General features: G+C 48.7%; 1 protein-coding gene across 6 annotated transcripts in view; it reads right to left on the bottom strand.

The window, feature by feature from the left end:
* The window catches only part of ZCCHC7 (zinc finger CCHC-type containing 7), a 128,704-nt gene extending 120,667 nt beyond the window's left edge, over positions 1-8,037 (bottom strand). For 2 of the 6 annotated variants that reach the window (XR_015705612.1, XM_087761548.1), the window contains exons 1-5: positions 7,051-7,986; positions 6,854-6,893; positions 6,101-6,207; positions 4,456-4,574; positions 1,170-1,880 (exon numbers count right to left, since the gene is read on the bottom strand). Coding sequence is in view for 1 of the 6 variants with exons in the window: in XM_087761548.1 (XP_087617674.1) it covers positions 1,170-1,857 (688 nt within the window). In the remaining 5 variants the exon portion in view is untranslated. The other 4 variants (XR_015705615.1, XR_015705614.1, XR_015705616.1 and 1 more) reach the window with 4 other exon arrangements.
* Positions 8,038-23,313: the final 15,276 nt, after the last annotated feature.

The following is a 23,313-nucleotide window of genomic DNA, read 5'->3' as shown; positions in this document are numbered from 1 at the left end:
GGCAAGAAACAGGTGTTTTACCAGAAAAGAAGGCAAAGACAATTTCTCAGCTTTCCCCTCTCAAACACCTTAGTAGCAGCATGTGAACAGCAGCACTGTCTACACAGCCATCCCGAGGAAAAACTTTATTATCAGCCTGCAGATCAGCACTGCAGAACATTTCATTTCCCTGCGCCCCAAATGAGGCGGTTGCCTCATTTACGTGTGCACCAAGTAAAATTATGGTATACTTTTTTTAAAGGATAAATACATAATTTTTTTTAAAAGTGTCTTGCAAAGGTCCCCAGTGCTGCAGCTGATCTGGCTAGCCTTGCCACCAAAGCAGCCTTTCTTTAGGTAGTGTTTTCCCTCAGACTGGCAGGGGACGCTGTTTCTGGAAATGATCTTTGCGCTTCAGGAAATCGGTGGGCAAGAAAAAAGCATGTCTGATCGGCTAAGCGAGTTTTTAGTTGCTGGTTGCAAGGTATGTATTACATAGTATGATTGTTACAAACGTATCTAGAATGTGTCACGCTAACCATCACATTTACTAACTTTCTGCACAGTAACATGGAAGAATATTTTGCAAAATACCAAAATGTTAGATGTCAGTCTTAGTGGTTGGAAAGCTCTCTGAATTATTCAGTGCAGAATCCATACAAGAAGTTACAGTAAATGCTAGATCAACAGCCCAAACTGCCAGACTCCTGAAGGAGTGGTTACAGAATCTGCTTCTGGAAGGGGAACTAGCTCAGAAGGTCTCCCCTTCGTTCCTTGCCCTCTCCGGTGATGAGTTCATCCCTTTCCTGAGTTGTAACTTCTCTGGTCTAGCATACAGCAAAGCCTTAACAAGCACGGGTGTCTGCACTGCTGAGGGGCAATGAGGCAAGGCAGACAGGGGCAGGGGGCAGAAATCTTATCACACGTAAAGAGGAATGACACTGCTCCCTGGGTTATGAGCACTGATGACTCTCCTACCCTGCCACACTTCTCAGCAAACTTTTTACTGTTATGCAGTTCCTACCTCTGATTTTCTTTATGTCTGTAGTCCTCAAACTGTTTTTTTTCTACTTACTTTGTTTATGATAAAAAACTGTTGTATTCCCTCTTTATTTCCCCTCATCAGTATCGTTGCAGACAAATCCTCCCACATACAGAAGAATAAACAAGTGATTAAAAAAAGTACTAACCTTCGCTGACAGGAGTTGCACAGCCTTCAAGGTTCAACATTATATCTTCATCTCTGTCATCTCCACCGGCTCCCAAAAGCATCCAACTCTCGACATTATCAGTTTCAGATATCAAGCTCTCCTCCTCCGAGCTATCATCTATTACCAACACATCTGGGATGTCATCAGCTCCAGCAGAACTAACTGAGTTAAGCTTCCCACTAGCACTTTTCCTTTGCCTTGAAGTATCTGTGCCCGATCCAGCAGGATACAGGGTATTACATCCAGCAGCTTTGGCATGATTTGGTGTGGAAGATCCTGGATGGATATGTATTTTACCTTGAGCTGAAGAGCTTGTTGACTTCTTTACTTTGCTTTTGTAAACACTGTCTTCATCTGGTGTATCAGACAAGACAATGATCTCAGGGTCACCTGAAAGCTGAGCACCATGATCAATGAATTCAGTGATTTTCTTGTCTTCATACCGTTTCTCAGTTAGAACTGAACTATGACCCGTGACTTCTGCAACATCAGCTTCTTCATCCATTTCCAGCGAGCTGATTTCTCCAAGATTTTGGGAATAGTGGATCTGGCTGTAGAGATGAAACTCCACCTCACTATCAACGCTCTGCTCACTGGATGACTCCTCGTGATAAAGTTCATCTTCATACACTTCAGTATCCTCAGTGTCTTCATATCCAACAAACATTCTGGAAAGCGAATAGTCTGTATCTACAAAAAAACAAGAGGTTGTATCAGAATGGTCATGAATGTATGCCCCAAACCATCTTTCAAATGATACCTTTGGTCTTTCTGAAATTGCTTAGTCATAAAGCTCTGTGTACAGAAGATAAAACTGAGCAGACTTAACAGCTACAACAATCAATGCTCAAATCCATAATAGCAAAAGCTACTTAAGGGCGCATCTGCTTTAATCTTAACTATTACTTTAACCTCAACTACTTTGGCTTGTGAAAGTTGCACTTAATGTGCTCTCAGCTTCCACAGCTCCTCTCCATCCTGGGTTCAAAACCAGGGTACCTGCATGGATCGGGAGCCAAATGAGTGTCTGAATCCGGGTTTTGATCATTCCACCAACTCGTATTAATTCTGGATACTCTGCAACTTGTTTTACTAAGTAACATCTTACATACATACCTGAAAGAGCAGGGAAGGAATATTCAGCAATATTTGACAGAAGTAACTTGGAGCCTATCTACACCTGGGCTGCAGAGCCACCTGAACTGGCACTTCAGAATTTAACCCTATGACAAGAAGTGCTAGGGCTGTGGTACAGAAGCACCCAGACATGGTCTGCACAAGCTCAGGTCTGAAGGTAGCATTAAAAAAAAAAAGAATAGTAAAGGTAGTATACAAATCTGCAGCCTTCATACAAACTAGCATGTCACATTGTCCCATCAGGACTTACAAACTGAGTTACAATGCCATGAAAAATAAAAAATACAGGAAATAAAAAATAAAATACAGAAATAAAAATTAAATACAGGAAATTCCACTTAAACATAAGAAGAAAACCTCTTTTTACTCTGTTGCCCAGAAAGGCTGTGGAGCCTCCATCCTTGAAGATGTTCAAAACCCAGATGGACATGGCTCTGAGCAAACTGCTCTAGGTCACCCTGCTTTGAGTTAAGGGGTTGGACAAGACAATTGCCATAGGTTCCTTCCAACCTCAACTATCCTGTGATCCCAACACAATGGCAAGCGTCCCTAGAGTTCACTACCTACTCCCTAGCCAGACAGGAAATCCAGGGAGATTCTGAAGTTACTTTGCCTAATTCATGGGATACATTATTTCATTTACATGAGGACATCATGCATGGAGCAGAGGAAAGGGAATAGTTTCTCTGAAAAGTCTATCCTTATTTCTGTGTTACAGTTACTCCTGGGGAAGCCAACAAGCTTTTTAGACATGAAAACTGTCAGATGGATTCAGTGTTTTTAGTTTCGGAAGGAAGTTGCATGGTATTGTTTAAATTCACATACTGATACACAAGTACAAAAACTTAGATTTGGGAGCTTTGTACGTAAGTAATGTGTGCAATTATGGTATTTAAAGAACCCAAAGTCTCTTACTATGACAGCTGTCTGTGCACACCCTGCTAGAGTCCTTCCCTGATCATGACAGATTTGACTTCGTTTGTATTCCTGTTATATCAGAAGTCAAACTAAAGAGGAAAGACACTTTTCCCACAAAAAATAAACAAAGCTAAACCACATAAAACACGAGTGCACAAGTAGGAAAATACAACGCTTACTGACAATCCATACGTTGTACCCTTTTCTGTTTAGGCTTCCAGTAGATCATCATTCAGTCTCACCTGCACAGCTAAAGAAGCCACTTTGGTCATCACCAGCTGAGGTCACATCCAAAGACCATCAGAACCCTACTCATCCACGCACGTGCTCAGCTCCGCTATCTCCTAATACACTCATGTTGGTTTCTAACCTACAAATACAGACTTAAAACTTAGTAAGTGGAGGTTATAGAATCTGTTTTAAAAGCCCTCCTATCCACATGATGACTGTAACCGCCTGGAAACTTTTACACCTGCCAACACAGAACTCTGCTTAGCAGCACAATGCATGCAGAAATAACCTGAGGATAATATGGATATATCTGTATCTGCTAGACTCTGCCTCTCTCATCTGGGTTCTTAGGTAAATATAATATCCTTTTATGCCAAATAAAGTATGAAAGAATGCGGTCAGAACTTGGTGGTAATAGACACAATAAACCTATTTTATACCAGTGTTTGGGTTTGTACACCTTAGGAGGAAAAAGTAAAACACTGGTCACCTGAATGGTTGCAGGTAGTAAAAAAATAACACAGAAAAGCACCTGACAGACCCATTGAAGCACCTATACTTAAACATTTCTTTCAACTTTACATGGGCTCACCCTTTCAAACAGGTCTTAGCCTGTTCCCATCCACAGGGTGAGAATAAAAGCAGAGCTGGCTCCAATCAAGCACATTTACAATATTAATCTGTGGTTACAGGACGTGAGAAGAGAGACCTTCAGTAATGCAGGAAATGAAAGAATCCCCCTGAAGCATGCCGCAATTTTAGTGATACTCAAAAAGCCGACTAATTCAAGCACTCTTTCCTTCCCATTCTGTCACCCACTGCAAAAAGTTACACAAAGTGAGTACATGACCACTGCTGAAAACCTGCAGCTAAACAAGACCACTGGATCACAAGTGCCAAAGAGCGCCCAAGGAGCTAACTCACGGACACTTCTTAATGAAGACAAGAGTAAGAAGAGGCAGCACTGCAGTACACTTACTTTGATCTGTCCTCCCCAGAAGCTCAGGTCAAACAATGGCTCCTCCTCTTCCTCTCAAGTCCACACACAACTGGAATGATAAAGGGCTCTTCCTCTTGCTCAGCATGTATTGCAGACCACTGAGAAATGAGAAACATCAAACATCAGCATCACAATGCAGTCTGAAGATCTCTAGTTCCACTGTTCACCGTCCTCAAACTCAGGCAACAGCTATGCCCCACCTCTTAATCACAGAGTGAGAGCAAGTGTTTTAAAAAAAACCCCAAACTTCAAACCCTAGGCCACGGGAGAACCCCGTCCCTTCTTCAAGAGGAATCCCATTTCTACTTGAAGCCAGAGCAAAACTTTCCTCAAAAGTACCTGACTGCCTCTCTGGTAGGCCCTAAGCAAGAACAGTTCAGGTAAAGGGCTAATGGTGTTACAAAAAAAATTTAAAAAACACAGCTACCTGAATTTCTTTTAGGTATTTCTGAACAAAACTCCAGATGGCTATAGTTAGAAATGGCGGGAGATTATTTTCCTAGGTCATTAACAAAGACTGCTTGCCAGCACTTTTCATCTAGTCCATTGAAAAACCCAACATCCCCCACTTGATAAAGTAACAAGAATTGGCAGCAGCACAGCACGGTCAGATGGGAGCTGCTGACAGCGACTTTCAGGCAGGGAGAAAGAGCACAAACAATTTAATCAGAACACCCACAGCAATTTTCAAGTTGCGTGCAGGCAGCTACTTCCTCAGCCAAAATTTCAAGGCAGTGTGGGATGCTCAGATGTAACATACATGCAGAAGGGGCTTTGCATAAGGGCCAGTAAGATGCCCAGGCCAGTCGTTCCCATGCCATTCCTGCTTCACATACTTTGTTTCTCCCTGCCAACTCCTCCTTTCCTCTGCTTAACTTCATTACTTCTGCTGCTCTTACTTTTTCAACTCCTAAAATCTTTCAGAGCTCACACAGTAAGCTTTTTCTCTCTTCCTCTTGCCATTTGAAATATGCCTTCTGCTTAACCTCAAATAGTGAGATTTCTTAAAAGAAAAAAACTCTCAAACAAAAAATGAATTGCAAAAAAGATTACTTTTTCATCCTTTGCAAATATGACTTTTCAGGCACGTGTACTATTCCCACCACAAATCATCAGTGAATTCCAAATATTTCCTTATTTTTCTTGCTCTCTGCTTGATCTTTGCAGTAATGTCAAATCTAATGCTTTATGACAAAGGCTGCATTGAAAATACAGCAACAAATATATTCTTTGCTGTCTAAGAGGTGAAGACAAAACATAACCCGATCATCAGACTCTCTGTTACAGATAGGAACAACAATAAAATGGAAAAGAAAGCTCTTTTGAGGAAATAACCAACAACTTCCTAAACCCACAAGTATCTATCAGAACAGAGGTTCAGACATCAGAATGGTAGGAGACATCAACAGACTTTATAGTTGTGTGCAGACTAGACCTTTTCTCGGTTTTCTGTTTACTCACATTTGTGATACATAAACTGCCTTGCGCTTTAGACTGTTAAGATACTGCACAGGTACAACCAACATGAAATTGATAAAGAACGTAAATGTTCAAATGCAGTTTAATGAAAGCTTTCATTTCAGCTGCTGTAACTGCTTTGTACCCTTCATCAGAAGTTGCATACCTCTTTTTCAGGAGAGATAAGCAATCAAAATTACTGTTATGAAGTGCAGCACCAAAGTGAAAATCACATCTTTGTTCTTCTTGCTACCTTCTATGCAAATGTCAAATCTGAATGGATTTTAAAAAAAAAAAAACAACAATATATCGTTATTATCAGAGTTCAATGTCCCGAGAGTTTTTTTCTTTACCTGTATTGTGTTTCTGCACCAAACATAACACAGATCTTATTTTGGCTTACAGGGATAACCAAGCTGCACTCAAAGCAGGTGAGAAAAAAACAATTTTCATTTGCCACCCAAGGTGAGACATGCAGCCATTAGACAATTAGAGCAGCTCGCCACACCGATGTGCTCAATCTAGAGTAGAAATGTCCTCACAGTGACACATGTAAAAATAAATGTCATGAGGTAGATTCCAGGGCAGCCACCCCCTTGGTTTTCACGAAGCAAACCCTGACAAGTATGTACTCTACCTATCATCTCAGTTTCAAGTAGCCAAGAAAAAGGCACCATAAAGCTGATCTAATGGTGACATTTGCTATTAGTTATTTGGCTAAACTTTGTCACTCGTTTTTTCCAAGGATAACGTGTGTTGCTCAATGCTGAGATGTAAAACTCGTTCTTATGTTGATTTGCTGTGTGTTTGAGAAAATGTTTCTTTTCTGTACTTTCTTTAAATACAGTGCAAATAAGTGTAAAGGAGAGAAGGAAAGCTTTGGAGAAGAGGTGAATGTTTTTCTAGTGACAAGCTATACCTTCAGGAGATCACAGGAATATATCTTCCACACCCAAACCCTGGAAAATAACAAAACATTTGAAGTTTACGTCAAGCCTTTTGGAAGATTTTTCCCTCTAGCAACTTTCAGAACCATGTTTAACAGTAGCTGTGCAAACATCCTCAAATTAACAGATTTACTTTTCCTTAGATCAAGACTGAATTTGGCCTGGTGACCTGAACACGGCTGTGCCCGCGTGAAGTACAAATCCTGAGTATCTGGAGTAGCAAACGGGAGAAAACGAGGAGTCGGTTCACAGGCACGCCGCTGATGGTCGCACTCTACCGGGTACCACTCCGTGCCACATCCCAGCGAGACCCTGCGGGCACCGACCCCCCTCCTCTCCAGGCCAGCCCTCCCTCCGGAGCCCCTCACACAGCTCCGGCATCCAGACGGGGGGTGCGCTCGTTCCTGGAGCTCATTTCAGGCCTGGGACACGCTGCAGCCAGAGACAAAGACGGAGACTAATGCAGTGACTCGCACATCTGTTTAATGGCAAGGAGGCTTTGCACTAAAGGTGCTTGGCACCGTCAGAGCCCGCACCAGCGCAGCGGGCAGAGCCCAGCAGCCACCTCCACACGCCGCCCCTGCGGAAGCCGCGGGCAGGCGGACAGGCACGGACACGACGCTCCGTGCTCGGGGGCCGCCGCCGGACGCGGTTACACCGGTCCGAGAGGGAGGGGGCTGAACCAGCGGGGCAGGCCGGGACGCCGGGGCAGGCCGGGACGCCGGGGCAGGCCGGGGCAGGCCGCACCGGGACGGGCACCCAGGCCGAGGCTGCCGCGGGCACGGCGGCGGCAGGGGGGCCGGGCGCGGCTCCGCGGCGCGGGGCTGAAGCAGAGCGGCCTTCGCGGGGAGGCGGAGGGGCGCGGGGCGCCGGGGCAGCAGCGGGCCGGACCGGGCCGGCGGGGAGCGGTGCCCGCCGGGGCGAAGAGCCGGCAGGCGGGCCCTGCCGGTGGGGGAGCGCGGGCCCGCCGGGGGCCGGGCCGGGCCGGGCCGGGCCGGGGGACAGCGGCCGGAGGCCGCGGGGGGAGGCCGGGACGGGCGGCGGGGCCGCGGCGGGGGGGGCCGGGGGTCGGGCGGGGGCCGGGCGGGCGGTGCCGGCGCCGCTCGCGTACTCACTGCCGGCCGCAGCGGGACACGCCGAGCAGGAAGTGGCGGCGCCGCGCCCCGCCCCGCCGGCCGCGTGCTTCCGGCCCCGCCCCGCCTCTGCCGTCACGCCGCCGCCTGGGCACCGCCCCCCGACAGGGGGCGGGGCGGGGGGCGGGGCCCGGATGCGGTGGGCCGCGCGCCGGCCGCTAGGAGCTGGCCCGGGTCTCTCCCTGCCGCGGCCGCCCGGAGCAGCAAGCGGCAGACCCGGGCGCTGCCCGCTGCCTCGGCCGGCCTGCCCGCCGTCAGCGCCCCGCGGGGCGGGGTCCCGGCCCCTCCGGGGCTCCTCACAGAGATCGGGCCGACGGCGCGACGGCCGGAGCAGCGCTGGCCCGGGCCTGCCGGGCAACGCCGCCGCAGACCGCAGCCCCGGGCCGGGCCGGGAGGGAGGGCTGTGGTGCCTGGCTGCTGGCGGCACGGCATTGAGGAGAAGCTACCGTGAATTGGGTGCGTTACCCTACCCAAGGCGTCCGGAGGGATCTCCACTGCGTCCCTTCTGGCTTTAGTTTAGGTCTCTTCCAGGCCTGCAGGAAGCCGCAGCGATGGACAAAAAAGAGCAGGAGTAAGGGAGGAATATCACAGGTGAGAAAAGCAATGAGGGAGCACGCAGCACGCCTCGCTGCTTGCAGCTTCCCGCTAGGAAACAAACCCCCGGTCAGACTGGCTTCCCCACAGCCACACTGGTGCCAGGCAGTCTTCTGCCCTTGCCACTTTCGTTTCTGCTCCCTGAATGGGACTGTGTGGACTACAGCTCCATGGTGAGGGGGAACTAAGCCCTTGCACACCTTCGTGTGCCTGTGCCATGGCAGGTGCTCCAGGAAGAGTTGATGGAAAAGATGATCTTTGCAGACAAAGCAAGGAAAGGAATTGCATCCAGGTAGGGTTACCTGCAGGAAAGCAGAGAGCTGGCTGAGGAAGAAGTGGTCATTTGAGTGCAAAGAGCCTGAGCAACCTCAAGACTGATTGCCCTTGGAGGGGTGGACTTGGACATAATGGTGAACCATCAAAAGAATCTGCCGAGGATTGCCAAGGACAGGACTGAGACTGGGAACAACCAAGTTGTGGGGTTTGATGGATGCCCTGGAAAATTTGAGCCTCTTGTCTGAACTACCTGCCAAATTTAAACAGTTTAACCATATTTTTCAATCCCAAGCAGTGGCTGCTTTGGGGAGGGCAGAGGATTTGGCCTGTTGTGTTGCAGGGCAGTTGGGAGGAGAAGAAGGAGGAGAAGGACTGCTCTGGGTCAGTGGTGACTTTGGCAGAGCTGCTGAATCCCCGTGGCAGTTAACCTGAGCCTAGCCAGCACTGCCTGGCTCTCGGGCTGTGGGGTGCTGGGCACATCTCTTGGCTGCCTGGTGAGCTTGCCCTGCTCGTGATGGCAGCAGAGGAGCCTGCAGGCAGCTCCCACTTGGTCCCAGCAATTACGCCAGCTCCTGGCCTTGCCTTTATCCAAGAGTGCAGCAAGGAGTTCTCAAGCAAAACATCTTTCTGTCTGATAGTACAAATGATGACTAGGACTGTTTTCTTGTGAGAAAACCATGTAATGCCTCCATCGCCCAAAGTGGGGTACCCATTCCACAGACGGGACCTGCCAGGCGTGCTGTGTGCTGGTTGGAAGCTGCACAGCTTGTGAGTCCCAGCATCTAAAGGGACCCAAGATTATCTGTGCTATCCTCTCTTTATGGTGTTAGCTCTAATAATTAGCATTTTTGGTGATACTTCACGGAGTCGTAGTGCCTTTCTTACTGGGATCGTAGTGAACCAGCACCTCCCAGTAGAAAACAGCTAAGTTTTTCTCATTACTGTGATCTGGCAAGGAGACCAAGTGGTCATGTTTCTTTATTTTGCTGTCTTTGCATTTTAGAATGAACTTCTTCCACCCTGGAGGGATGCAACAAGGATTGCACATTTTCAACAATATGCAATTGTGTAAGGATTTGCCTGAAACTGGAATGTTTGGTTAAACCCCACTTTGTGTTTTTCATCTATAAATGGTTTTGGATATCATTGTTTCATAAAACTAAACATTCTCTAAGCTGAATTTCTGTATCAGACTGCTTTACCTGCTTCCCTGATGGCGGCAGTTCAAAGATTTTCCTATGCAGCTTACTAAAGATGAATAAAAATGAATGTAAATAGAAGCTTTTAAGGGAGCTAAAGTCAACATCTGAGGTAACAGTTCCCTCTGTGTAAAAGCATGTTTCAGAAACAAAACCCAAATGACTGATAGAAATTCTCAGTGACACCTTTGTACCCACCTGGAGCGTGCTGGAAAGTTTAACATGCTTTCTTCTTATGGTGTTTTGATTTCTAGTTCAAAAGCTCACAATGGATAGGAAGAGCAAGACGTTTTCACTTAAACAATAGCTGATTCTTTAGCACACTGTGGACTTTCAAATAACTCCTTTTCCTTTTTCTCTTGAAAGCAAACCTCTGTGCAAATTTAGTTTTCAGATATTCTGTCATGATGATGAGTAATTCTCAGCTTACAGCTTTTGGTTGAATTACTTCCATGGAAATCTCAGTGGGTTTAGCAAGAACTGCTTTTCTTCACTTGGTGCAACGCTGGAGGGGATTGGTTGTTGCTCAGTGGCCCAGCAGCAGTAACACTGCCATCGCTAGCAGCGGGCCACTGGTCCTGGCCTGACTCGTGCTGTCAGACCGTGCTGTGTGGAGCAGAGCTCGCTAGCAGGCGTCTCTTATGATTAGGAATGGGATGACAGCAAAGGCTTTGGAAGCTACAGGCACAGGCTGGAAGTGTAGACTCCAGAGACCAGCAGGGGTAACTCACCAGTGGTCAATTACCAGTCGTTGGAGAAGCACAACCTTGAGAGCTGGGAAAAGCCTGCTCTGGCTTTAGGGGAGAGGCAAGGTTTAGGGGAAGAAACAGGTCAAGCAGCTGCGTGGCCCATGGAAGCAGCCCCTCTGCCTGCCAGCACCCTGCAGCAGCCACCCCCTGCAGCCTGTGTACGGACACGGTCCTGCACTGCTGGCAGGGAGAAGACACGTTGCTTGGCTCCAGGCTCACCTCTGGTAAGAGCCTGCTCATCTCCACCTCTGCAACCAGGGCCAGCAAGCACTGTGGCTGGCAGCGCCAGCTTCCAGCACCAGCTCCACTGCCTCCTGCGCTCACAGCAAATGTGGGACACAACTGTAGAGGACTGGCTGCCTTGAACACCTAACGGTTCAGCACCAGCGGCAGGCATGAAGGGTGGTGTTCATGAGTGTGTGCTGCTAATGAATGTCAGTCTTGTTTTGAAGTTCAAACTGGCTTGATGTATCGTTCTTCTGAATGCTCCCAACACAGCGATCTCCAGTTTCCTCATAGGCATAGACATGTGCATGCAGCTGGCTACGCAGATCAATGGGGACAGGAACCACAGCCTCCATGCAGACACAAGCAGCACCAACGGCCTTGTCTGGTTCCCCTCTGTGGCTGCTCAAGAGGCAGGTCCCTTAGTGGAAAACATGCTCATATGCAAGTGTGCATGCATACATATGCAGGTATGTACATATGTATATACACACACCATGCAGGTCCTGCCAGTAGCTGGCCTTAGGCAGCCTGCGCAGTAGCTGTGGCTGCCCCAATGTCCCCAGCTGCCATGCTGCAGACACGTGTGCACTGAGCAGGTCCAGGCTCACTGTCTCACTAGTGACCTCTCAGATGCTCCGGTCTCTCCAGTATCCACCTCTCTGACACTGGGCTCCCAAGCCTCCTGTCCTACTTGCTGGCCAGCACAGCTTTGTGTTTGGTAGTGATTGCCCTCACCGGTGCATGCCCACGGAGTAGGGATGCACTGCGTCTCTCCAGGTGCTGCACCACCACACATGGCCCCTGTGATCTAGGGTCTGACTCCTCTGGCCAGCTCTAAGACCTCTGTACATGCACATAGCATAGAGAGCCCCTCACCCAGGAAAACAGTTAGACGTCCTGTTTAATATTGCCAAACAAGCTCATATTAGAGTCTGCATAGTGTGCTTCTGCTTTCATGACCATAACAGGCCTCATGAGCTACAGCAGGTAGCAGCAGGGAATCATGCAGTGCATCCGAGAAGCAGGAGAGGTGAGGAGAAATGAGAGAGTGGATGCAGGGAGCCGTGGGAGCCGTGGGAGACTTCAGCTGGATCTGCTGCTGCGGGAACGGTCGTGTGCCCAGTCACCTTGTAGCCATGGAGCAGCTCCTCCATGCTGCCCCAGGACACATGCCTGCACAGCTCCCTTGAGGCCAGCAGTGCCGCTGACCCCGCAGGGTGCCTTGCTTGTGCAGAGAGACACGTGCATGCTGGTGCATCCGCTGAGCCCAGAGCTTTCATTTTTCATTTCATTTTTTGTAGGCCTTTCAGACTTCGGGGGTTTCCTTAATACACTGCTAGTACTCTATTTTCAACATTACTGGCATGTAATTACAACCTGCGTTTTGCCTCTGGGAACGTTAGCACAGGCATGTACATGTTGGCTGCAAAAGTGCCTCTCGAAGGGCAAAATGATCTGATTCTCTGATCCTCTAGGCTTTGGGTCAAGAAAGAAGGAAAGTGAACAAAAAACAGTCCACAGGTATGGAGGTTTTATCTTCTAGCAGAGAGCAGGCAGACCCTGGCAAAAGAAACACAGCTGTGACACCTGATACTTGCAACAGGTACTTTTCTCTGATCTAATCATGATACCTTTCAAAACAAAAATGTTTTTACTGCCTCTGGATATTATGAAACCTTCTCAAATGTATCACATAATTAATTGTTTGCTGTTAATGTGATTAAAGGATGAGCTGGAATTGCAAAATGTTATGCAACTGCCAGGGCCCTGAGGACACCAATGGGCTTTATTGACTCGAGGCTGTGTCTGACCCTGGTTCCCCTCCCCAGGCTTGATCCTGACCCCTGCCATCCTGGCCTGGCCTTGGTCCATCCCCATCCCCATGGAAGTGCCCAAAGCCCAGGGCTGGGGCTGCCCTGGTTGTCCCCCTGGCTCCCTTGCTCCTGGCTGGGGTGGTGGGGTGGGCCCTGGCCACCAGGCCCTGCCCTGTCAGCCCCCACCACGGCAGCTACTGAAATAATGTAAAATACATGTTTGGAGAAAGACTTCACATCAGGTACCTTTCCTCAGAGTATTTCCAGGCAACAAAATTCCATATTTCTACAATAAGCAGCAGAAAGAGGATTTGGGTTTAGCACTGACTACAGTGGTATTTTATGCTTGCAAAAACTCATTCTTGCCAAATTTGACCTTGAAAGGAAGTTTCTTTCTGGTGGCGTCATTGCGGAAAGTCAGCAACCGCCTCCGATGCATCCTGTGCACGGTTGCCTGTCCCTATGGGCTCGTGCTCTCCCACAGTGCCCTGGGGCCACTGCTGCTCTGGGGACGCTGGGGGAGCTGACGGCAGCCTCTTCAGCCCTCTAGTGATCAGTTCCCCTCTGTGCTGTCAGTTCATGAGCCCAGTCTGGGCCATATGTATATATATGGGACTACCTTGTGATGGATGCTTGAAGGTAGGTCTTAATGTGGTTTGTATTGCTCTGGTTTGCATCGGTGTTGATGGGTACAAACAAACCAGCACAAACTGTTCCACCAAATGTGTGCTAACAGCATTCATTATTAGCCTTACTTGGTGGCAGTTAGTGTCTTCTCCAGGTCTTCCAGCATAGCTTCTCTGTTCTAGCCAGTTCTGTGCACAAATGAGGTCATCAGGGGCCAGAATGGCTTTTACTGAGCTCGACTTGAAAGCAGTCATGGCTTTAGGAGAGCACTGAAGCACAGTGGTTTAGGTGTGGCACTGAATTTCTGAATGTCATATGGCGTAGGAAAATCAAGGCTACGTGTTTGCCTTCATCTTGTTTGTTTCTCCTTGAAGAAATAGCCCTCATCAGAGCTTTTGTGTCATATTGTCCAAGTGCATCCATCCTAGGTGGGGAAATGCCGCAGCTCCATTTTGCATGTGCTACAGGATACTTTGCTGCTGCAAAGAAGCAGAGAGAGTTTCCTGCATTGAATGCAATGAGATTCACGTGTGATCCTCAGGCACCAGTGTTTTTACCCTTGCACCCTTTCTCTCTCAGGAAAATTGAGTCCTGCTGCTGCCTTTGCTTCTGAGCTCTGTTTCTCAGGAGGAGTGATAAACTCCACCTGCCATGCACCTGAACCCAGTTCAAACTGTTCACCTCCTCCCCTGCACAGCCCATCTTTGGTGTGCCAGTGCCTCACTCATGAGAGGAGAGGACCTCAGCACAGAGATTCAGGTTCTGATGCTCTTACATGGCCAGGAAATGAGGGGGTGGCACCCCCTTTCCATCCCATTGCTGGTGCTGTGAGACACCGTCTTGTGCTTGGCTTGTGGAGCTGCACTCCCTCCCTGGAGAAAGTCCCCTCTTCCTCCACAGCTCACAGCTTTGAAAGCTGTTCCAGGTGGAAGGAGGCATCTTCCTGCAGCCCAGTACTGGGCTCCAAGGCTGCAGGGAGCCGTGGGACTGAAAACTACCCTGTCTCCTTCCTACCTGAGACCATCAGCTGTAGCTGACTGCTAAAGGCATCTTTGCAAGGGCAGTGCAGGGCAGGTCAGGCTGTCCAGGCTGCGCCTGCAGCACAACATGGGCATCCTCCACACTGAACTCTGGCCAGTGGATTCCCGTACGGGGGGGGTGATGGTGCTTTCGCTGCCGCAGTACCATCTTCCCACTGGGATTTGCCCAGTCCCTCCCAGAAGTCACTGGGCCTGCAGGGAAATGAGCATCCATTCTCCTATGCCCGACAGTGCAGCCCTGCATCCCAGCAGTGTCCTTCCCCTCCCCACTTGCCTGCTCTTTGGGGAGTGGCCAAATGGCTGCACAAACCCAGCAAGAAGAAACAGGCATGCCAGAGTCTGTGGGGAAATCTGTGTGGGTTGCAGAGAGGGAGGTTTTGCAGCATCTGCAACTGCTTGGGGACACTCCAGGTTCCCTTGAGTCTTCCAGATTGCAGGAGTGTGGTGGAGACATCATTCTTCCACCACAACCTTTATGTGCTTAAAAAAGAAAAGGGAAGAAAGAGGGAAATTTTCCATGTAGGTAAACTGGTAATTTACAGTCCAAATGCCAGTAGGTGGCACCCAAGAATGTGCAGCATTGTCCGTAGCCTTTGTGCAAGCCTGGCTGCTGGCTCACCAGAGACATCTTCAGCCTCCACTCTCCTTGGAGCACCAGGGATGCCTGGAGGGCTCTGCTGCTCGGGTGGAGAGCTGTCAGAAAGGACCCTGGACAAGATGAACGCTGATTTTCCTTTGCTTCTTTTCAAAGTGTGTTTCTGAGTGCTGTAGGAAACAGCATGAAGGAATCTAGAATTAGTCTCAACAGTGTTACTCATCAATAAGGTGTCCATGTCAGGATGCTGTTTTCTGTTGCTTCTAACTTTGCTAGACATCAGCCCTGTGAGATGAAATGGCCTCTGAGAGCTGCTGCTTCACCTGGCATTCCTTTGAGAATTTACAGCTGGAAGGAGTTGCCCTGTCCAAGAGTGTCACTGAAGAAAGTCACAGGAGTCTTGGCCACATTGAAAACTTTGTGTGATGGTTCTTCCAGTCTGGAAAACCATGAGAAGGTGACCGAAGAATGCAGGCATGCAAGGAGGTCGATTAAATGTGCACAGGCAATCATCTCCTCATTTTTAAGAGCTAATTTTGCAATCTTGTTGAATGCTATTTTTACCTGAACTTGTTGAATGAGATGGGTTGTACTTGTTTCTGGTTACCTGTGCTAAGGGAAGTTGTCTCTGACCCAGCGTAGGCTGCTTCCTGACAATCATGCTGTTTTCATCCAGCAGCTGCAATTGATGGTATTTTTTGTGTTGGGTGTCTGAGCCTGTGAACTCCATTTTCATCTGTCCTCATCCAGGATAAAATGCATGAACTTTGAGGTGATGAACCACTCCTCCTCCCTGAACTTCAAATGCGGACCTGCTGCACTGTTCTGGGCAGGAGCAGGCAGCGCCGTCTGCACCAGCCTTGCACAGAACCTGACGGGTTGCAGCTGCACGAGGGCTGAAATGGTTCTGGAAACGCTGGGCAAGGAGGCAGGGAGAGGCAGGGAAGAGGAGGAAAATGAGAGAGAAGAACAGCTAAGCGAGGACAGGGAAGAGGTGGCAGATATCTGCCACTGCAGTTGCCATTTTCCCATCTTGCTGCCCATTTCAGCATCAGAAAGCTGCATTGCCCAGGTCACAGGAACAGCACTTTCAAAAGACTTTGCACTGAAATGGCATGAAAATCACAGGTGCTGCACCCTGACAGGCCTCAGGGTACTCAGTGGCCTGCCCCAGCGGGGTCCTACTTAGGAGACCTTCCTAACAGCGCAGAAGCTATGCACAGCTCCCAGTGCTGCTGACTCTGGGTGCAGACCACAGGGACATTTATCACCACACTGCGTTTGGACCTGTGCAACCTCCTGAGCTGCAGGCCATCATCACCCTCAGCTGAGTGCAGCAGGGACAGGAGCACTTCAGAAGTTAATTACATTCCCACCCCCCACCCGATCTGCTCCTCCTCTTCCCAGTGCTCCACTTTGCTGCTTCAAAACCGAGCAGCGGGACAGGGGAGGGAGTGTAATTATTTAGCTCCTTAGAGCTAGCTCTAGAGTGCTTCATAGCTTGTTAATTACAGTTTCAGCTGTGCTAGTCAGCGAAGGACCAGAAGAGCATGTGGGGAGGGGGGGACACGGGTCAAGGGAGGGGAGGGACTCGGTGAAGTTGGGAAGAAGCCACAAGGGCTGACAGTAGGGAGAAGCCAGAGTGAAATGGGGCAGAGGACCAGGGATGCCGGCAGCTAGGAACCTGTGCAAAAGAGCAGCAGGGAATGGGAAGCAGCTGGGAAGCAGAGGGAGACAGATGAAAGAGGGGGAAAGCAGAGCTGTGTAGGGGTAGCAGTGTGGTTTATCTGTGGAGGGTGATGGGGACACAGGTTAGGCACCACGGGATGCTGTGCACTGGCAACACCAGAGCATGTCCTTCATGCCCACCTACCTTCTCTGGCAGAGCAGACGAATGCCCAGGCTCCAAGTCCAAGCACTGCCAGTGACTGTCCCGCGGTGCAGTTGGCTTCTGGAGGACAGAATGGCTTTCACAACATATTGACCCGTGTCAGAGAAAGTATTTCCTTTGCTCAATCATCCTAATTTTCTCACTAAATGAGCAAAATAATTGCAGTGGTGTTCTGCCTCTCTCCAAATTCCAGCAAGTAAGAATCCTCAGCATTTTCAGGGCAAAACCCCTCACAATTCCTCATCCGATGCAGAGCTTAAACCCTCTTAGGGACATGCATGGGACCCCAGTCTGCTTGGTACGTGCAGCACCACCAGCACCGCAGAGCCCCTAGCAGCACCAGAGCTCAGACAGGAACCACGAATAAGAGAGGCTGCTGTTTTCCCTCTTGTCTGCGGGGTCGGTGGTCAGGTGCCCCAGCACGCTGCGGGGTGAGCCGTGCTGGCCGCGCTGGGCAGTGCCCTTGGAGCGCGCAGAGGAGGCTGAGTGGCCGTGGCAGCTCTGTGCCGCCATGCGGAGGGCTGCACCCTGAGCCTTGGGAAGGCAGGTCCCCCTGCCTCGCCCAGCTCTCCCACTTGCTCTGATGTCTTGATGGAGGGAACATGGACCAAGCAAGTGAGGAGATAGCTATCCATGGGCTCCCCTCGCCCTTGGGGCATCCCCCCACTAGAAAACAGTGTTTCTGCTGCCTCCTGCTCTGAGGGTCCTGGGCTTAAGGGAAGAGGTTGTCCTTCTGGACATTCACAATTTCCAAAACTAGCTTATTTAAAAGAATGTGTTGGAGGGAAGAATGTGCAGGTCTTCCATGGAAAACCATTTTGGGCTTATCTACATACAGGTTCTGAAATGAACACGTGCGAATTTCCTCTTTTGACAGAAGTGAAAGGACAATTCAGAGCCAGAAAAGATTCTGTGCTCAAAGAGTTGAAGCTGCACTGCCAAGAGTTTTTAACTCGGACTTCATGATTTCCATTTGCTTTTGGCAGCCCCCAGTCTCTGTTTCTCTCCTTTTTCTGGAAAATTTCCCTTAAGGAACCACCAGTGATGGCCCAGGAGACAGTGTGTGAATGCTTTGCATTATGTAATGCTTTGACATTTGGCATTCCCATGGCATTATCTGCCATCAATGCAGAATAAGTTGTCAGAGCATGAAATTGGTATTTTTACATATTCTTAATGTACAGATGTCAGTCTGAAAGCCATGCACACGCATTATGATTAAATTCTCTGTTTCATTCTCTGCCTATGCATGAATCTGTTTGGAAGATTTCTTTCTTTTGGGGGAGTTATAGAGAAAAGACACAACCTTAAAAAGTAATAATTCTACTGAATATCACTATCAAAAGGTGAAAGCCAAGTTTAAGACATTGTGCACTGAATGCAATATAGACTTATAAATCCAGAGCAATAGTGTTCAGTTTTTAGCACCTGTGTTCTTGGCATGGTAGCAGAAAGTGAACAACAAGTACCAGATGCATAGAGGGAATATAATCAGTGACCTAGTTTCTGGTGCCAAATATATCAACATGTTCCAAATCAAATCTGCTCAGAGTTTACAAGTTTGTTATTCTATGTTAATTACCATGTAAGAATGGCAGACCCTTATGGGAGGATTAGTATGCCTAAACATAATGTACATGGAGAAAGAAGAGGAAGGGCATGACTAAGGATCCACCTAGGACTCCAAATTGCTTGATTTGGTTTGTTTGATCACAAATACATAAAGAAGAGGAGCTCTTGAAAGTCACCTGCTTGGAGGCAAATCAGCTGCTCTACCCTCTGCTGTCAGCCCCTGTCTCAAGGACCTGCACTGTTAACAGAAGCCGATATTGGTGCAAAATGATACAAGAGACTGTGCAGTCTCCATTGTTGGGAGCTTCCAAGACCAGGCTGGGCAAAGCCTTGAGCATCCTGGTCTGGTCTCATAGCTGACCCCACTGTGAGCAGAGGGTTGGACTAGAGACTTCCTGAGGCCCCTTCCAGTCTGAATTGTGCTGTGACCCTGTTCTCCTGTAGGCAGAAGGTTAGAGCAAGAGGATGTTCAGCTCTTGCATGACAGACCTTCCTGCTGGAGTTCTTCTTACTGTTTGTCCAAAGAGCTCTTAAGGTTGTGCAGAGCTGCATCCTGGAGCTGCTGCTCACCGTGCTCTGATGTATGTCAAGAGTCCGTGTATGTCTGCAGGCTTATAGGAGGAGCTCAGCCAGGATTCCAGTTTACAGTGAAATCAGGAGAGAGGCCAAAGGCCTGACTTCTCTCCACATATACCAGAAAACAACCCATGGACTATTTTTATCTGGATTTCCCTAAAAAATGAGTTATACGACTGTGTCATCAGTGATTGCTTGCTCCTCTTCCCTGTCCTGCTCTCCACCCTCCCAGAAGCTTGTGCTGTACAGGCCACCAGCTCTAGTCAAACACACCAGAGCAGTCAGGAACTCGAGAGGAATTGAACTCACAGGCGTTTTATGAAAAACAACATCTATGTGGAGAAGAGAAAGGCAGACTAGTGTCCTCACTGGTCACAGGGCTCTAGAATAGACTCAGCAAGGGTCTGTGTGGCCTCCTGGCTTGGACATGGCCTAGGACCAACCAGATCACAAGCTGCCTCTTGTTCAGTGCTAGTTAGAGGGGGTGAGGATGGGTTTGGAGTGCTGTCGAAGGATGCTGGGCAAACAGCAGCTGTGAAATGGTAAATGCTGGGGACACAGGAGTGGAGAGTAAGAGGAAGTTGCACAGAAAGCCAGAGGAGATATGACGAAGGAAACTGGATTTATTGGGGTGAATGGTGCAGATATAGGGAAAAAAGTTGTAGTCTTCGTTAGTTCCATTAGTTATTGGAGAAATTGCTCATTGATGACATTCTTACTAAAAATTCACTAGCATGAATAAATATGATGGCACTTGGGCATTGTTTCCAGAACACAACTTACTCCTGGAGACAGTTCAGGAGAAAATTTGGAAAGAGTGATTCAAGCCACAGACACAACACAATGCTAGAAGAGTTTCAGGACTGCTTTATGAAGTGGCCATTTATTATGCTCTTAAATTGCTGCCTTTGGAAACAACTGGCTGATGACAGGGTGTGCAGCTGCTGCGAGGGCCTGCCACATGGTCAGTACAGAAGCCCTATTTCATGGGCTCTGAGACTGTCTGAAGCCTCTGTCCAAAATCTGTTATGGCCAGCAGAAAGTCTGCTGTTGTCTTTTGTGCAAATTGACAAGCACCTTCAGTCCAAGATGTTTGCATCTCCTGGGTGTATACCACCTGCTGCAGTTCATCCGTTTATTTTGAAGGTGACAGATCATTTTCCTCTTTCTTTAGGAGATTCTGAAGTTAAGGGTTGAGCAGAGACTTCCAAGGGAAGTCTCATAGAAGACCGAAGAGGAGTTGCCCCAGGAAAGCCACCTTTTCCCCCCAGAGTGAATGTGTTTCTCTTCCTATCCCCTCTGCTCAGCTCCCTGCCTGAACACCAGTCTGACTGGGAAACACAACAACCGGTAATTTGGCCAGATAACTGCTGTCAAGTCATAGAATCATAGAATCATAGAATCATAGAGTCGTCAAGGTTGGAAAAGACCCTTAAGATCATCGAGTCCAACCGTCAACCTTATCACTGCCAAGTCCATCTATACCATGTCTTCAAGCACCGTATCTATCCGTTCTTTAAATACCTCCAGGGATGGAGACTCAACCACTTCCCTGGGCAGCCTGTTCCAATGCTTGACCATCCTCTCGGTGAAGAAGTTTTTCCTAATGTCTAATCTAAACCTCCCCTGGTGCAGCTTGAGGCCGTTTCCTCTCGTTCTATCACTCATTACTAGGGAGAAGAGGCCGACCCCCACCTCGCTACAATCTCCTTTCAGGTAGTTGCAGAGAGTGATAACGTCTCCCCTCAGCCTCCTCTTCTCCAGGCTAAACAACCCCAGTTCCCTCAGCCGCTCCTCATAAGACTTGTGCTCCAGACCCTTCATCAGCTTCGTTGCCCTTCTCTGGCCACGCTCCAGCACCTCCATGTCCTTCTTGTAGTGAGGAGCCCAAAACTGAACACAGTACTCAAGGTGCGGCCTCACCAGTGCCGAATACAGGGGCACTATCACCTCCCTGGTCCTGCTGGTCACACTGTTCCTGATACAGGCCAGGATGCCATTGGCCCTCTTGGCCACCTGAGCACACTGCTGGCTCATGTTCAGGTGGCTGTCAACCAACACCCCCAGGTCCTTTTCCGCCAGGCAGCTCTCCAGCCACTCCTCCCCCAGCCTGTAGCGTTGCCTGGGGTTGTTGTGACCGAAGTGCAGGACCCGACACTGAGCCTTGTTGAATCTCATGCAGTTGGCCCCGGCCCATCGATCCAGCCTGTCCTGGTCCCTCTGTAGGGCCTTCCTACCCTCCAGCAGATCGACACTTCCACCCAACTTGGTGTCATCTGCAAACTTACTGAGGGTGCACTTGATCCCCTCATCCAGATCATCAGTGAAGATATTGAACAGGACCAGCCCCAGTACTGAGCCCTGGGGAACACCACTCGTGACCGGCCGCCAACTGGATTTGACTCCATTCACCACCACTCTCTGGGCTCGGCCGTGCAGCCAGTTTTTAACCCAGCGCAGAGTGCACTTATCCAAGCCGTGTGCAGCCAGCTTCTCCAGGAGAATGGTGTGGGAGACAGTGTCAAAGGCCTTACTAAAGTCCATGGAGTGCACCAGACTGCATCCAGTCACTGAGTCCTTTGAGCAGATGCTGTGCCTCTTGGTGATACCTGCCATCATAAGTGTTGGGAGCAGAGGAGAATAATCTGCATGCAGTACCTCCACTCTATTGCTGAAGCCAGTCTAATATGAAATATCTGAATGAGTCTCTTTTGGGAAATGAACCAAAGCCAAGCAGTTTCGGCAATGCTTAAGCAATGCTCCGAGGCTGCGGCAAGATCACCGTCTTGCACATTTGGTCCAGGAAGCAATGGGCAAGACAGCCTTTTACTATAAGCATGAGTTACAGTGATCTACTGTATAACCACAGGTTCCCCTCCAGTGCACTCCACGATGCTGCAGATCTTCTTCACTAGGTCCAGAAAAAGATGTAAATGTGAGCATGAATTGTTTTGCCTGAGAAAGAAAGACACGCTGGACCTTCTGCATGAAGTGGGCTATCATTGCAAGGACCTCAGGGCCTTGTTACCAATGGGATTGTACATTCAGATACGAATATGTGCTTTATCATCAGGAGCAGGCCAGCAGAGGAGAAAGTAATCCATGCAGTGACTGTAAAAGGCAATCCCGAACTAGTGGGCAACTTCCATTTACTGAAGAAAATGTTTGTTTTCCCAAACAGGGGTATGATGTTAATCCTCACAAAGAGAAATCTAAGTCCTGTGCTACTCTGTGCGGGATTTCTCCTACTTCATTAAACTCTGACATCTCAGAGGGCAAATCCACATTGTCACATGTCACTTGTGCTTGAAAAAAATGTGTATATCAATGCTTAATACAAGCTTATTTTTCCTTCTTATTTTGCAAGTGTAATTGAGTAGTAAATCGAACGGCAGGCTGTTATTTACTTGTTAGCATTAAACGTGTGTCAGGCCATATGGTTAAACAAGGGTATTAGCACAGATCTGGAGTAGAGTCAGTCTATGCCAGCTGAAGATGTGGTCCATGCCTCTCCCTTTAGCAGGAGGGTTTGAGGGAAAGGCAGAAGGAGCAGTGACTTGAGCTTGGGTTGATAGGCTGATAAATACCCGCATTCGCAAAGACAGTAGTATAATATTCCTGGCTGGATATTTTACCCCTGAGGTTTTGGTCTCATCTAACATTGCTTTTCCTGCAAGTCTTTCTGTCTAGGCTCATGAAATTTTTAATGCTTGCAGGAACAAAACTTCTAGGAGCTCTCCGAAGTGTGCCTCCCTGCTGCAAGACGAGCGGCTCCAGTAAGGGGAGGTGAGCACAGAAAACCTGGGAAGCTCCAGGACTGCAGCCTTCAGGAGGGGAACGGGCTGCTCCTCAGATGCGGCCCCACAGAACAGATTTCTATTTCTGGCTGACTTAGCATTGACCTGAAATGCCTTCTTCTGTTTCTGGGAAATCATTATAGACATTTTGGTATTTAAAAATGTGGGAAGAATCCTTATGAGCAGGAGGTGTGACCCAGACAATGCAGACCACGCAGCTCCCCTAAACGCTTTCCTGGTAGCTCCCATAGCAACTGATGAAAACACCCCATTTGGGGAAAAATGTAACACACAACAAAATCAATCTTCCTGTAAAGTTTTCCAGCACTACTCAGTAAGCC

Source organism: Nipponia nippon, unplaced genomic scaffold (assembly GCF_047370975.1).
Source record: "Nipponia nippon isolate SJK-2023a ecotype South Korea unplaced genomic scaffold, ASM4737097v1 scaffold_24, whole genome shotgun sequence".
Taxonomy (NCBI): Eukaryota; Metazoa; Chordata; class Aves; order Pelecaniformes; family Threskiornithidae; genus Nipponia; species Nipponia nippon.
The sequence above is the reverse complement of the archived record's forward strand: the minus strand, read 5'-3'. Positions and strand labels throughout refer to the sequence as shown.